Genomic DNA, 14,331 nt, shown 5'->3' with positions numbered 1-14,331 from the left:
AGGTTTCTTATCTCTGAGTAGCGTCACCCGCCTTGCCAGTATATGGCAGCATAGGAAAATGGAGGCAGTTTTATTTTAGTGACTTATAGACTCCTTTACCTAACCACCTATAAGATTGTAGTTTGAGCACCTAACCACTTATAAGACTATATTTTGAGCTCATAAATTCCCTTTCTGAATTATCACAGGCCTTATCTAACCCTACCTCCTCTATTCACTCCCCTTTTGGGTTGCAAATTAAGCTGGCTATCACTGCTCTTGGAAGCTTTGCACTGAATTAGAAGAGTCAGGCTGCTGGTAAGGGAGAGACCAGTTCCTGGAGAGGAACAAGAAGGAACCACAATGGAGAAGAATAAGGATGAAGATGAGGACAGAGATGGAAAAGAGTTAGAGCTGTGAGAGGACAGGAAGAGAAGGGACAAAGAGGAGCTAAGTATAAGAACAGAAAAGAAGCTGTGTAGAGAGAAAAACTGACTCAAAAAAATAAAGCGTATAAACTAAAGAGTTTTGTGTACATAGATTAGTTTAATATCATCAAAGATTAGATTATCAGCTGGTCGTAGATTCTTCCTGGACCCATGAGAGGGCTATCGAGGGGCTGGACCCTCCATAGACCCAGTTAGTTGTGAGGATTTGACATAGTGTAAAAATCCTATATAGTGTGAGGAACATAATGCCCAATAGTGTCTTTTGTTTCTGTTATTATTATAATCTGTAAATAAAACTAAGTGTAGTAAGAGAGGATCCCCAGGTTGGCTCATTCAGTCCTCACTCACTCCCCCTTGTGAGGTAACTTCCCATACTGCCAAATCAGTAAAACTAAGAACTACATTTCCCAGACTCCTTTGCTTTTGGGTCTCAGTGACCAGTTAGGTTCCACCAATTACAGGAGAGTGTGTGTTGAAGAGAACACAGGTGGAGGTAAAACCATCTTGTTGATCTTTCTCCTGGCAGACAAAGTTGGTAAAGCTGCGAGTGCCCAGAGCATACAGCTGCCTGGCCTATCTTGACTTGACACCAATCACTGGGGTCCCTGACTTCTGTTTCCTCCGGCCTCTCCAGTGACTTCATCATCATGTGACTCCTGTATTTGGCCCTTTCCGCTATCACACTCAGGCACAGCAGAGCAGGCCATCAGAAGTGCTCATCTGGGTTTCGAGTTAAAGCACGAGCTGACCTCACCGAGATGCAGCAGAGAAGTCTCAGTACTTTCAAAATCAAATCAAAGCAACAGTTTTGGGTTGAACACAAGGTGAGTTCTCAGCCCTAGCTGACACACCTATCAAGTCTGGAGTTACTCTGAAGAACTAAAGTTTTGTTTAAGCCAGCTCCCTGCTGCTTCTTCTGACAGCGAAGCCAAGGGTACAATCTTCTCTGCAGGTCTCTGTTGCAGAGTCCATAGACCAAAGGGTTGAAACACTGTGCAAATGCGAAGACACCAAAAAGCACCAGATTTAAAGCAAAGAAAAATGATCCGCACCGCTTTCCCAAACCTATAAACATTAGGGTGGGTATCACGTGTAAGCTGATCTGCAGTAGATGAACGAGGACAGTTCTCCTGGCCTTGATGTTTGATCTGTTAAAATGGCCAGCCTGCTTTCCTTCTCGGTATATCAGATAGTAACTCACAAGAATGACAGATAAAGGAAGGACAAGGGAAAACACGCCGATGACTCTGGCAGGCGTACCATTCAAGATCACAGGACAGAGCGGGGCAGACTGGAAAACAGAGGCTGGGGTAGGGTTAGTGCCCTCTATGAGGAATAAGCCAACATTCTTGAGTATAACAGTGGTCCAGGACCCAGCCAGAATCCTGTACTTGGCAGAATCTACAAAGGACGGAGAGTTCAGGGGATAACAAATGACAAGGTAAGTGTTGAGAGCCATCAAGGCCAGAGTAAGGAGGATCCCTTCTCCCACACTTAGCTGTGCCCCAAAGACCAGCCAGCACAGCAGCAGGGGGCTGTTGGCCAGCAAGGCTCGCATTCCTTGGAAGACGACCCCCAGGCCACAGTAGGAGGAGATACACAGCAGGTGATGGCAAAGGAGGACCAGTCGGACCTCTTTCCTCAGCTGCAGATTCTGTGACACTATCGCAATAATGACAACGGTGATGGATGTGGCAATGGAAAAAGCCACCATGTACACAGAGGCCTTCACGGTCGCCTCTAGTCTCAGCCAGTCAGATATGTTGCAGTGCTCAGAGGACAAGTTCATGGTCTTGGGGGCTGGCTTGGCTCCTGGAAGAGAGAAAGACAGACATGGGTGACTCTGCCTGAAGCTCCTTTTGTGCTTTCCAGCTCCAGTCTGTGTTCGGGTCCAAGGACTAGACAGTACTTTTCTCCAAGGGGATGATGATTTTAGATAGTATTGATGGAGCTCAAGGAAGCTAGAGAAATCATGTAGGTCTTCCTTTACTTTGGGAAGAGGTATCTGTGTAAGTCAAGGACAGAAGGCTGGAAGATGTATCCTGAGTATTGAAATGGGTCAAAAGCAAAGCTAACGCCTGTGTGTCCTTTAACATCAAGACCATAAAGCAGAATGACTTTCGGCTAAGCATGTGTTAAGATAGTGCACACAAAGGTCTAAGGAGTTAAAGTCAGAGCTGTGAGGAAGGTGAACAAGTCATTAGCTGAGAGCCTTCCCTCCTTTAGGTCCCTAAGATATGAGGAGGAGACTAACAGTGATGGACTACAGTCATGGGTGGCCCTGAGTGCTTTCTAGGAAGCCAACTATTCTCATAGCATTCTCCTCAGTTTCCCTGCGTGTGTTTCATGTCTCACAAAGTGGTTTTATTATGCACTTTTTACAAATGAGAAAATGAAGCTTAAGAAAGCTAAAGGCTTGAGAATCCCCCAGAAGCCCATGTGCTGAAACTTTAGTCCCCAGGATGGCCCTATTGGGAGATGGCAGAACCTGTGAGATAGAGGCCTGGGGCTGGGGATGCAACATGGTAAACAGAGTGCTTACGCTCCATGCACAAAGTCATGGGTTTGACCCCACCACTGACTAAAGCATGTGTGGTAGGTACACATGCCTGTAATCCCACCCTGGACAGGAAAATTCAAAGTTTAAGATCATCTTTGCCTACATAGGAAGTCTGAGGCAAAACTGGAACTTATGAGACCCTGGAGGGAAGAATGAAGGAAGAGACAAAGGAGGTGTAGGGTCTAGAGCAGAGGTTCTCATTCTGTGGGTCACAACCCCTTAGGGGGTCAAACAACCCTTTCACAAAGGTCGCCGAAGACCATCGGAAAACATAGATTTTGCATTATGATTCATAACAGTACCAAATTACAGTTATGAAGTAGAAATGAAATCATTTTAGGATTGGCCGCAACATAAGGTACTGTGTTAAAGGGCCAAAGCATTAGGAAGGTTGAGAACTACTCACTCACATCTTTAAGGACCAACTCTGAGCTGGGCCCACAACATCAGTCCCTCCTCTACCCCAGAACCTCTCATGTGATCTCACTGTCCCCAGTCCAGTCCCTGCTAATCTGAACAGAACTCCGTCTGTCTAGCACAGAGCCTGTTCTGTCTGACCAAGCTCTCTCTCTTATACCCTGCAATCAGCCTCTGGGTTCCAGACACAAGGAGGCAAGTGCTGGCCGAATAGACTGTGGTCAAGACCTTCCTGTTAGCTAGAGCCTCCCAACAATACATATGTACACACACACACACACACTCACACACACACACGCGCGCACACACACGCGCACACAGGCATACACACATACACACATACATACATACCTGGGCTCACCATGGCCAGGGGTACCCATTGATAAGCTACATTCTCGGGCATTTGATCCTGCTTGCCACCCTTCATTTTACCCAGAATCTCAGCCATCCCTGCTGGTTTCCTCGATGTTACTCAGCAGTACCTGCTTGAGGTATCTCATGTCTGGCACAAACCTGCTCCGTTCCATTTATGCCATGCAGTCAGCCATGATCGGGGCTTTAGCCAACTGTGTTCCAGGACTCCAAGCCCTGTCACTGTGCACTCTGTAGAATGAAAATCCTAAAAACTGCCCCCACCCCCCTCAAATAGATGCAGTTGCAGCTGCCATCAAGGCTGAGTTGCCCATCCCCCACCCCTAATCCAAAATAGCTTCTGGGAACTACTGTTGGTGAGACCAACTGGGGACCAAGTGGTTTCTTCATTTGTCTGATGTGTTTAGCACATGAATCAACACGACACACTGTTTTGTCACTGTTCTCAATCAGCCTTTCCTGAGCACTGACACAGACAATACCTAATCCTGAACAGTGGGGACAGATGGTGAAACAGTCACTGGCCCACAAAAACGTATTGTTCAGTGGATGATGTGGATTCCAGTTTAATCAAATAATGAGGCACCAAAGACCTCATGTATAGCTTTACTTATTTACTAAATCAGTAAGAAAGCCAGGGGCAGTGTGGGAAGTTGTGCAGAAAGCAAAGCAACTGCCCTGGTTAGCTGTAGTCAGAGAAGTCTTCCTGAGGAATGGGGACTTAAATCGAGCCTTTCAAGGGTTGTATCCAGAGTGAAGCAGGGCGGAGCTCCAGCAGGGCAGGGAGAGCAATGCAGATTCCAAGCAAAGCAAGACAGGCCGAGCTGAGGGAGAGCCACACCTCAATTTCAGAGGATAATGAATGAGCCGACAGCCCAGGGCTAAAGCCATTTTGTAAGCAAGAAGGAGACAGGCACGAGTAAAATTAAGAGCAGTACATGTCTGAGGTGGAGCCCAGATGAGACGCCTCCATTCACCTGCAGACCGGCAACCCGGCCAAGGGGTGGGTGGGGCTCTGTGGACACCACCACCAGAGTAAGTGGCTTAGAACGCTTTGGGTGACTAGAGTTAGAAATCTTCGGAATAAAGGAAGGAAGGTTTTATCGCTTATTATGAGACCCCAGGAAGATTAGCAATTTCTTTAGGATCATACAACCAGAGACTCTCCCTTCTTCTCGGAGGCACATTTGCATATCAAGAGCTCTAGCAATGAGGCTCAAATAATCTGCTTCATCTGGTGACCTATTCAGGGGCAGTTCTTAGGGCTTTGTCCTTTTTCTGAAATTTTAAAATAAGGAACACCTGTTTCCTTTCAGCACAAAGAAATAAGACTTTGGAGCCAAAAGACTTCAGTGAATTCTTACATCTACAAATTCCCTGACAGAATCAGGACCAGCCACTCTTCTGAAGAAAAAAAAAAGTCCGTGTTCCGCTGGGAGATGGAGACAGGAAGATCTTATGTTTGTCCTCAGCTGTACAGCAGTTGGAAGGTAACCTAGGTTCACAAAATTCTGTCTCAAAAACAAAACGGGGGGTTGCAGGGAAACTGGAGCAGATAACACAGCTCTTCCACGGAGGGTAACACTGCCTCGGTCTCCTCACGGGCCCTGGGCATGGAGCTGAGAGCATTCATTCCAGACAGCCAGTCCCCAGCAGACACCAACTCCAGATAAAATCCAGGTTAAAGACTAGGCAGATGACCCCCCAGTGACTGCTTGCTGTGAGGCAGCTTCAGGAAGTGCTGGGATCCCCAATCCACACAATAACCTATGAAGTCAACACTGCCATTTCCCGAATTTTTTTTCAGAAAAGAAAAGGAAGGGAGAGAAGGAGGGAGGAAGGAGTGCAGGCTGAGGATAACCAAGTCCTGACAGTGACTTTGGAATTTATAGGGGCAATCCAACTCTAGGACCCACTCTCTGTGCTCCAAAGCTGGTGCCCCAAGCCACTGGTGACTGACATTTAACAGATACGAAGGGCAATCCTCACATCCAATCACTTGGTCTTCCCAAAAGACTGGAGAGACTGAGACCAGTGGAATTCCCATCCCTCTGTCAGGAAAGAGAGAGGACAATGATGTAAAGAGATTTGTTGTCTGATGGGCACCTCCTATGCCTGGTCCAGTTCTTTCTAGAAGAGGTAACTAGGACATGCAAATTGACTCCAGGAGTGCCCCCATTGAGAGAAATAACCACATGAAGAGATAAGAAGAAGGTAGTCATCTGCAAGACAAGGAGAGCAGGCTCAAAGGACATGTGGGTGTTGGTGTTAGCACCAATTTGTGCAGAAGTTCAAGTACACTAACGCAGCTTCCATCTATTTCTACAGAGTGGCTTGCCGTGGTCTGCTAGCCTTCCCAGAACCCAGGTAGCCAAGAGGGCTCAGTGGGTAAGGGAGCTTGCCATTAAAGCCAGGAAGACCTGTGTTCAATTCCCAGGACCCACATGGTGAAAGGAGAGAACTGACTCTTCAAAGTTGTCCTTTGACCTCCACATGTGTACTATGGCACATCCATGCACACCTACACAAAATAAATAAATAAACATATTCCTCCTGGAACCCACACATGGGGACTCCTGAAGGGGGAAGACTGTGAACTCTGAGGAGGGGGAGGGGCCTTTTTTTGTTGAGTATTTAAGATCAGTTGGGCAGTGGCTGCCACCAAGGTCAGGACCAGTATCCGACTCATCACCAGTAAGGGAAAACCCATGTGCAGAGGAAATAGGGTAGAAGGGATTTTCCTTGCTCAAACCTATTGGCAGAAGGCCAATGAAGAGAATGGGTCCTTCTAGAATGGTTCCTAGAGTCTTCTCTTCTTCCATAGCCAGCATGTCCTCCTCCTTTTAAGTTATATCTCTCTTGTTCCAGACTTTCTTCTTTGGTCTTTGTCTTGCTTTGTCTCTTTTGTTTGTTCCTTCGTTCTTTCTGTCTGTCTATCTATCTATCTATCTATCTATCTATCTATCTATCTATCTATCTATCTATCTATCATCTATCTATCGAGACAGGGTTTGCTGTACAGCCCAGGCTAGCCTTGATCTTGCATCGTGATCCTCCTACCACTGCTCCGGAGAGCTGGGGATCCAGGTATGTACTACCACACAGGGCTTCTTTGGTATTTTGAAAATAACTCTAGGGGTAATCACAGCACTCAGAAAGCTGAGGCAGGAGGACTGAGGAGAGTTCAGGGTCAGCCTAACGTGTACAGTGAAACCAGGTTTCTAAAGAAAGAAGAAAAAAATCACCCACTGTGAAGCTTCTGTCTTCTCATTGGGTGCAAGAGGAGAGGGCAGGAGCCAGTGTTTTCTAAGCTCACAGAGGTGACATGAGGTCCGAGTGAAGTCACAGGCCTCCTTAGGAATATGTGCTGACCTCAAAGGACAGAAAAATGACATTTCCTGGCAAACGGCTGCCCAGGCACCCACCTTTTCTCACAAATACCACCTTCCTTCTTCTCACTGTTTCTGATCAGAATTTGGGTCTGTGATCAGTCTCTGAACTGCTCACTGCGCATTATTCTAGAGGCTCACTGCTTTAATGGGCTGTCATCCTTTCCTATAATACTTACGTCTAAAACACACCTAACACCTTAGGGATCTGGGGAGATGGCTCAGTCAGGAACCCAAGTAAAACTGCCAGGCATGGTGGTGACTCTTGTAATCTCACCCCTGGGGAGACTTCGCCTTGATGACAATGGTGCCTACAGTAAATTTGAAAACGAGACACAAGCCAGACATGACAGTACACACCTAGAACCCCAGCCCTCAGGGTCAAGAGAGGGAGAGTGGGGAGAGGCAGATCTCTGTAAATTCTAGGCTGGCTTGATTTTCATTGTGAGTTCCAGGCCAGCCAGGGCTACATATGCCCTGTCTCAAAATAAATAAAAATCAAATAAACAAATAAAGCACAAATTTTCGCAACTATACAGTCTTCCAGGGAAGGCAGTGGGGGGCTGGGAGGTGAATAAGGGGAAATGTCACTGTAGTGATTGCCTCAACTCAAGTGTTCAATACTTTAGAGGAGAGACCTAATCTTCCTAAGAGGGTCAGAAAAGATTATTCCTGTAGAAGGGCTGGCATGTAGCTTGGTTAGCAAAGTGCTTGCCTATCATGTGCTAGGCATCGTGGGTTCAATTCCCAACAACACATCAAACCATACAGGATAGCCATGTCTGTAATCCCAGGACTCTGGAGGTAGAGGCAGGAGGATTGGAAGTTTAAGGTCAGCCTTAGCTACACAGTATGTTCAAGGCCAACCTGGGCTTCATGAGACCCTGTCTGAAATAAACGAAACAAAATGGCAAAAAAGAGATGGTAAGATGGCTCAGAAGGTAAGGTGTTTTCTACTAAGCCTGACAGCCAGATACACATGATAGAAAGAGGGAACTCACACACACACACACACACAAACGCACACACGCGCACACGTGCACACGTGCACACGTGCACACATGCACGTGCACACACACACACGCACGCACGCACAATAGATAGATAACATAAGAATTAGTTTTTAAAAATTTTTAAAGAATTTCCATAAGTCATGACCCTTGAAAAATGCAAAGGTTCATCTATCCAGCTTGCTGGCCTGCTTATCACTGTATATGAGTACTTTTGGCGGTTTGGTTTGGTTTGGTTTGGTTTGGTTTGGTTTTTCAAGACAGGGTTTCTCTGTGTGGCTCCGGCTATCCTGGAACTCATTCTGTAGACCAGGTTGACCTCGATCTCCAACTCAGAGATCTGCCTGCTTCTACCTCCCAAGTGCTGGTATTAGAGGCATGAGTCACCACCACCTGCACTTTTGGCTATTTTAGATGCTACGAATACAACACCCAACAAGCCAGAAAAGGTCTCCAACTGGCTGCATTTCTACTCTGGATATGATACATTAACAGGAAACATGAACATGGTCCTTTGACCTTCTACCTCTTCTCCTCTGCATGGATTCTCCTACTGACACCAGAGTGCCTCGATTGTTCAGCTTGGAGTATTTCGATCCTTTTGGTAAGTACAGCTCTCAAAATGACACTAAAATACAAGTTCACTTCAGTAAGATGACTCCAGAAGGGTCTGGTCAACTCTATAGAGCTGAGACTCAGCTTCAAGTAGAAATCAAAATAAGACTTTCAGTGCCTGGCCAGACATGAGAGCCCTTCACCTTACCTCACCACCAGATCCTTTCTGCCAGTCCAACCAGTAGTGAGTTGCGTTTTCCAGGAAGAGACTTTGGAAACAGCAGCAAGTCCAAGGAAGAACTTACAACAGCCGGTGCCTAACAGTTGGAACCAAGTTCCCTGAGCCATCAGATCTGAGGTCCACTGCCACAGTGTCTGCAGCCAGAGTCACAATGTGAGTCAAGACATCTGAGAAAGCCAGAGACAGCTCTGCTCTGGCCACTTCCTCAAAGAAAGCTCAGCACCCTCCGTCTGAGGGAGTGGAGGAACTCAAGCTGCCGTCATTTCTGCACAGAGGCGTCCCCTCTGACTACACATGTGGCCTCTGTGCCCTTTCCAGGCTCTGGACCCACTGCGTGGTATCTAGAGATGACCAAAAATGTGTGTGTGTCTGGAGTAAGCTGAAATGACTTCTCCACACTATTACAGGGGAAATTCAACCACTGGACCTGGTGATTTTAAAGCCCAGTTATTACAACAGCCACAATGTTGTAACAAGGGCAAGAGAAAGACAGTTCAGAGCTTCTGTGAGGCTTGGCCAGTACTTCCTGATTGCCGACACCTCTTCCTCATAGACAAAGCCTTTCTCTTAGAAGTTGTTCAAGTAATATGCTTGTTGTGCAAAAATGTAAAATACAGATGACAGGCATTTTTTTAAAGATAAGGATTTCCCCCTAATATCCCCATTTGAAGATGAGCACTAAGGACATGTGACATATATCCTGTGCTCACTCACGTGTTCTTTCTCTCTCTCTCTCTCTCTCTCTCTCTCTCTCTCTCTCTCTCTCTCTCTCTCTCTCTCTCTCATAAAGGAGTAAGAATCTGAGCATCCTTTGCATCCTACTCCATCAATGAACACACAAAGGATCTTACTGTAATTTTCCCATCCCCATCTCCAGTAAAGGATATGGTATGGAAGCACTATACATTTGGGGGACCAGCATGCACTAGACCTAAGCCAATCTATGCATTAGGTTAAAACACACATGACTAGCCAGATACAGTCATGTATGCCTGTAATCCCAGGAGGCCTAGCAAGAGTGCAAGGAATCATGGAGCTGGCTGGGTCAAGCTGCTTTGAGAGGCATACGTCATAGGTTTTTCAGGTTAGAGTCTGTGGCTACTGAGGCACTGTGTGTCTTTCAGTTCCTGAGAAACTGAGGCACCCCCTTAGGCAGTGAAGCATTCAGGCTGCCTCTGTGTTTCCCTGTGTTCCTTAGAAGTTGTGGAAGTTTGAAAGAAAATGGCCCCAAAGGGAGCGGTACTATTAGAAGGTGTGGCCTTGTTGGAGTAGGTGTGGCCTTGTTAGAGGGAGTGTGTCACTGTGAGGGCAGCTTTGAGGTCTCTTTTGCTAAAGCTTCCCTCAGTGTGACTGTTATTTGACTTCCTGTTGCCTGCAAGATGTAGCACTCTCAGTTCCAGCACCACGTTGGCCTGCACACCACCAAGCTCCCTGCCATGATGATAATGGACTGAACCTCCAAAACTATAAGCAAGCCACCCCAATTAAATGTTTTACTTCATAAGAGTTGCCTTGGTCATGGCGTCTCTTCACAGCAATAAAAACTCTAGCTAAGGGGCTAGAGAGAGGGCTCAGCAGTTAAGAGAACTCAAGTTCAATTCCCAGCCCCCACATGGCAGCTCTCTACTGTCTCTAACTCCAGTTCCAGGGGATCTGACACCTTCACACCAATGCACATAATAAATTTAAATAAATTTAAATAAATTTAAAAAAACTAAGACAGAAGTCAGTGAAGCTTATAGACATTTGACAGGACAATTGATCTTAGACATTGATCTTGTGTACCTTGTAAAAGTACTTGTATGTTGTGGGATATTTGCACTGTGAAACTCTGAGACTTGTTAATACAATTAACCTTGGGTAAGGGGGCAGAGCCAGTAACTAGTTGACAAGAATTAGCCATAGAGAGTATGGAGGACTTGGGAAGACTGATAGAGAGATGCACAGGAAGAAGCAGGGAGGGACTTAGAGATTTGTGTGCCTTTTTGGATTGGGACTGATGGAGAGATGCTCTCTTGCTGATCTCCAGCTGAAAAGGAAGATCAGATGGTTGCTTCTTGGTTTCTCTGATCTTGCATGTTTTTATTGGTAGACAGAACAACTTAGATTAAAAACAACATTTGTATCCTGGCAACTGCCATTATATTTTATCTCTGATAAGGGTATAAAAAGTCTGATTGCTTGAATAGACTTGTCAGAGCCCCAGTCTTGCTGTGACCCCTCCAACCTGTGCCTGATCAATATTCATTTCTCACTGGCCATATCAGGTAACCTTGGCCTTACAAGTAAATGCGTGGTAGCATTTACACAGATGATCTCAAATTCAACATCAGCCTGATCTACTTTAGCTGCGTAGTGTGATTCTGTCTCAATTAAGAAAGAGGAAGGAGGAGGAAGAGGGCTGGGGGAGTGGGTGGGACATGACTCCATGGTAGTGATTAGCTTTCATAAAGACTGGGTTTGATTCCCAGGTCAGCAAAACAAACAAGCACATGGTCAAGGCAGTCCAGTCAGAGGGAAGCCTGAAATTACCAGACAGATGAGGAGAGACATTCCTCTATGTCTGCAAGAGGCTGTCCTCAACACTGTTGGCCAACATCTTGCCACCATAGAGGAACCAGCTTTAGGCACAAAGGGAGAGAGAGAAAAAAAAAAAAAAGATGAAATAAAGACCTTAAGGAACTTTCTGAAGCAGGGCTGGAGAGATGGCTCAGTGTTTAAGAACACTGGCTGCTCTTCCAGAGGATCCAGGTTTGATTTCTAACACCTACATGGTAGCTAGCAACTGTCTGTAATTCCAGTTCCAGGGGATTCATCTCCCTCTTCTAGCCTTCTCAGGCACTGCACACTCATAATGCACAGACATCTTTGCAGGCAAAACACCCATACACATAAAATTAAAATAAATACATCTAAGACAGGGGATGGGGTGTTCTCAAGCTGAGCATGATGGCACATCCCTGTAAGCCGAGCATCTCAAAAAGTCAAGACAGCAGAATCATGAGCTTGAAGCCAGCCTAGGCCAATAACAAGACTCTGTCTCAAAAGAAACTGAAACAAAGAGAAACAAAAATAATTTCTGGGGCTAGAAAGATGGCTCAGCAATTAAATGCCAGTATTCACCAGGCAGTGGTGGCGCATGCCTTTAATCCCAGCACTCAGGAGATAGATCCAGGCGGATCTCTGTGAGTTCAAGGCCAGCCTGGGCTACCAAGTTTGTTCTGGGAAAGGCGCAAAGCTACACAGAGAAACCCTGTCTCAGAAAAAAAAAAAAAAAAAAAAACGCCCGTATTGTTCTTGCAGAGGACCCAAGTTCAGTTCCTAGCACCGATGTCAGGCAGCTCACAACCACCTGTAGCTACAGTTCCAGAGGGATCCAACATTCCCTCTGGTCTCCCCAGGCACTTGCACTCACATGCACAAACCCATGTATACACACATAATTTAAAATAAAATAAATTTAGAAGGGGGGGAGCTGGAGAGATGGCTCAGTGGTTAAGAGCATTGACAGCTCTTTCAGAGGACCCAGGTTCAATTCCCAGCGCTCAACTGCCTATGACTCCAAGATCTAACACCCTCACACAGACATACATGCAGGTAAAACATCAATGCACATAAAATAAGAATAAATAATTTTTAAAAATTTAAAAAAAAAAAATCTTTTCTGAGTTGCTAAGCTAAACTAATACCAGAGCCTCTCACTTCTAGAATTTCTAGTGATAAGACTCAATTAATTTGCTTGGTTGTTGAAACCAGCTTAAATTAGCTCATGCTGATATTTTCATAAAAATGCATAGCAGCCAGGCACAGCAGCTGATGTCTATAATCTCAGAACTTGAAAGTTGGAGTAGGATTGAAAATTTGGGGCCAGCCTGGGCTACACTGTGATATTTTTATCTCTAAAAAACAAACAAACAAACAAGAAGCCAGGCAGTGGTGGCATTCACCTTTAGTCCCAACACTTGGGAGGCAAAGGCAGGCAGAATTCTGTGAGTTAAAGGCCAGCCTGGTCTACAAAGTGAGTTCCAGGACAGGCTCCAAAGCTACACAGAGAAACCCTGTCTCAAAACAAACAAACAAACAAAATACATGATCCCATTTCACATATGCAGACACACACACACACACACACACACACACACACACACACACACACACACACCTATGAGACCCATTCTCACTCAAACTACCACACCCAGACACTAGTAAAAGAGAAGAAAGGAAAAAAAAGGTACATCAAACTGTTAACACTAAGTAACTCAGGGACTGATATTGTAAGAGTTGGGGAGGGAGGAAATCAACTATTTCTATTTATTTGAAAAAAGTTAAACAATGATTTCTTTTCCAAATAACCCAGAGGTAAGAGAAATGAGTTCTTTTGGCAGATGGGAACTGGTTTTAAAAGCTCCATCTGGAGGAATACTGGCTTTTATCTAACTGCCAGAAATCCTATAGTTCATCTTGAGCTCATTCCTTGATATTTGGACAGCCTAAGACCTAACACACACACACACACACACACACACACACACTACAAATACATTTTGTTTTAATTTTTAAAAAGGTGGATGGCATTTGAGGGACTACAACTGAGGTTGTCCTCTGACCTCCACACACATACATATATACACGTGTACCTGTACTCCCAATGCATACATATACACCTACACACATACATGCATAAATAGGAACTTTCACACACATGAACTTGCACACATACAAAACATGCACAGACATGAACCTGGACACATATATATACATACACATGTACATACATGAAACTTCATCTTACACACACACACACACACACACACACAGGAAGTTATTTCAGGACTACTGGATTCTGAAGCATAGTATATAATATGTATCTCAATATAATATTTTTCTCATGAAAATAAAAATCTTTTAAAAACTTTCAAATTTCAAAACATCTTGCAAAAAGTTCTTTTATTTTAAAAATCCCTTATAAATCTTTAGTATTTATTCATGTGTTCCTACAAATGTACAAATAAGTTATATTCTTAAAGATGACAACATATATCTTACATATGTTGTGCATAGAAAAAGACTTGAAAAGATGTATGTCAATCTGTTAAGATAATTATAACCATTGCCCAGAACGGGTGTTAGGCCAGCTTGTGGGGGTGTGAGAAAAACTGAGTTTCCATGTTAATCAAGGTTGATTTTCTGTACTTTAACAACTAGTCATGTTGAACTTATAAATTTGAAAACAATTTAAAATTTTAAATAGTGAGGGGATAAAAATAATCTCTTATATGGAAAAACAACCTTGTGATTTTATAGGGATGTGTTTACCTGATAGGGCTGTATGAGTCGGATAGGATGACTCCCACCACAT

At 44.8% G+C, this 14,331-nt stretch overlaps 1 protein-coding gene and 1 long non-coding RNA gene across 2 annotated transcripts; one reads left to right on the top strand and one right to left on the bottom strand.

The window, feature by feature from the left end:
• The first annotated feature begins 1,116 nt into the window (after positions 1-1,116).
• On the top strand, positions 1,117-6,721 carry LOC143268250 (uncharacterized). The gene is made up of 3 exons (XR_013043937.1): positions 1,117-1,252; positions 5,094-5,267; positions 6,106-6,721. It is a non-coding gene; the product is annotated as an uncharacterized LOC143268250 (long non-coding RNA).
• On the bottom strand, positions 1,235-9,172 carry LOC102914554 (olfactory receptor 226-like). The gene is made up of 2 exons (XM_042259665.2): positions 8,940-9,172; positions 1,235-2,240 (listed from the first exon to the last, which is right to left on the bottom strand). Exon 2 carries the CDS (start codon positions 2,215-2,217, stop codon positions 1,267-1,269), a length of 951 nt encoding a protein of 316 aa, XP_042115599.1. The 5' UTR covers positions 2,218-2,240; positions 8,940-9,172; the 3' UTR covers positions 1,235-1,266.
• Between the last annotated feature and the right edge of the window lie 5,159 nt (positions 9,173-14,331).

Source organism: Peromyscus maniculatus, chromosome 13, assembly GCF_049852395.1.
Source record: "Peromyscus maniculatus bairdii isolate BWxNUB_F1_BW_parent chromosome 13, HU_Pman_BW_mat_3.1, whole genome shotgun sequence".
NCBI lineage: Eukaryota > Metazoa > Chordata > Mammalia > Rodentia > Cricetidae > Peromyscus > Peromyscus maniculatus.
Note: the sequence above shows the minus strand (reverse complement) of the source record. Positions and strands in the feature narration are given on the sequence as shown.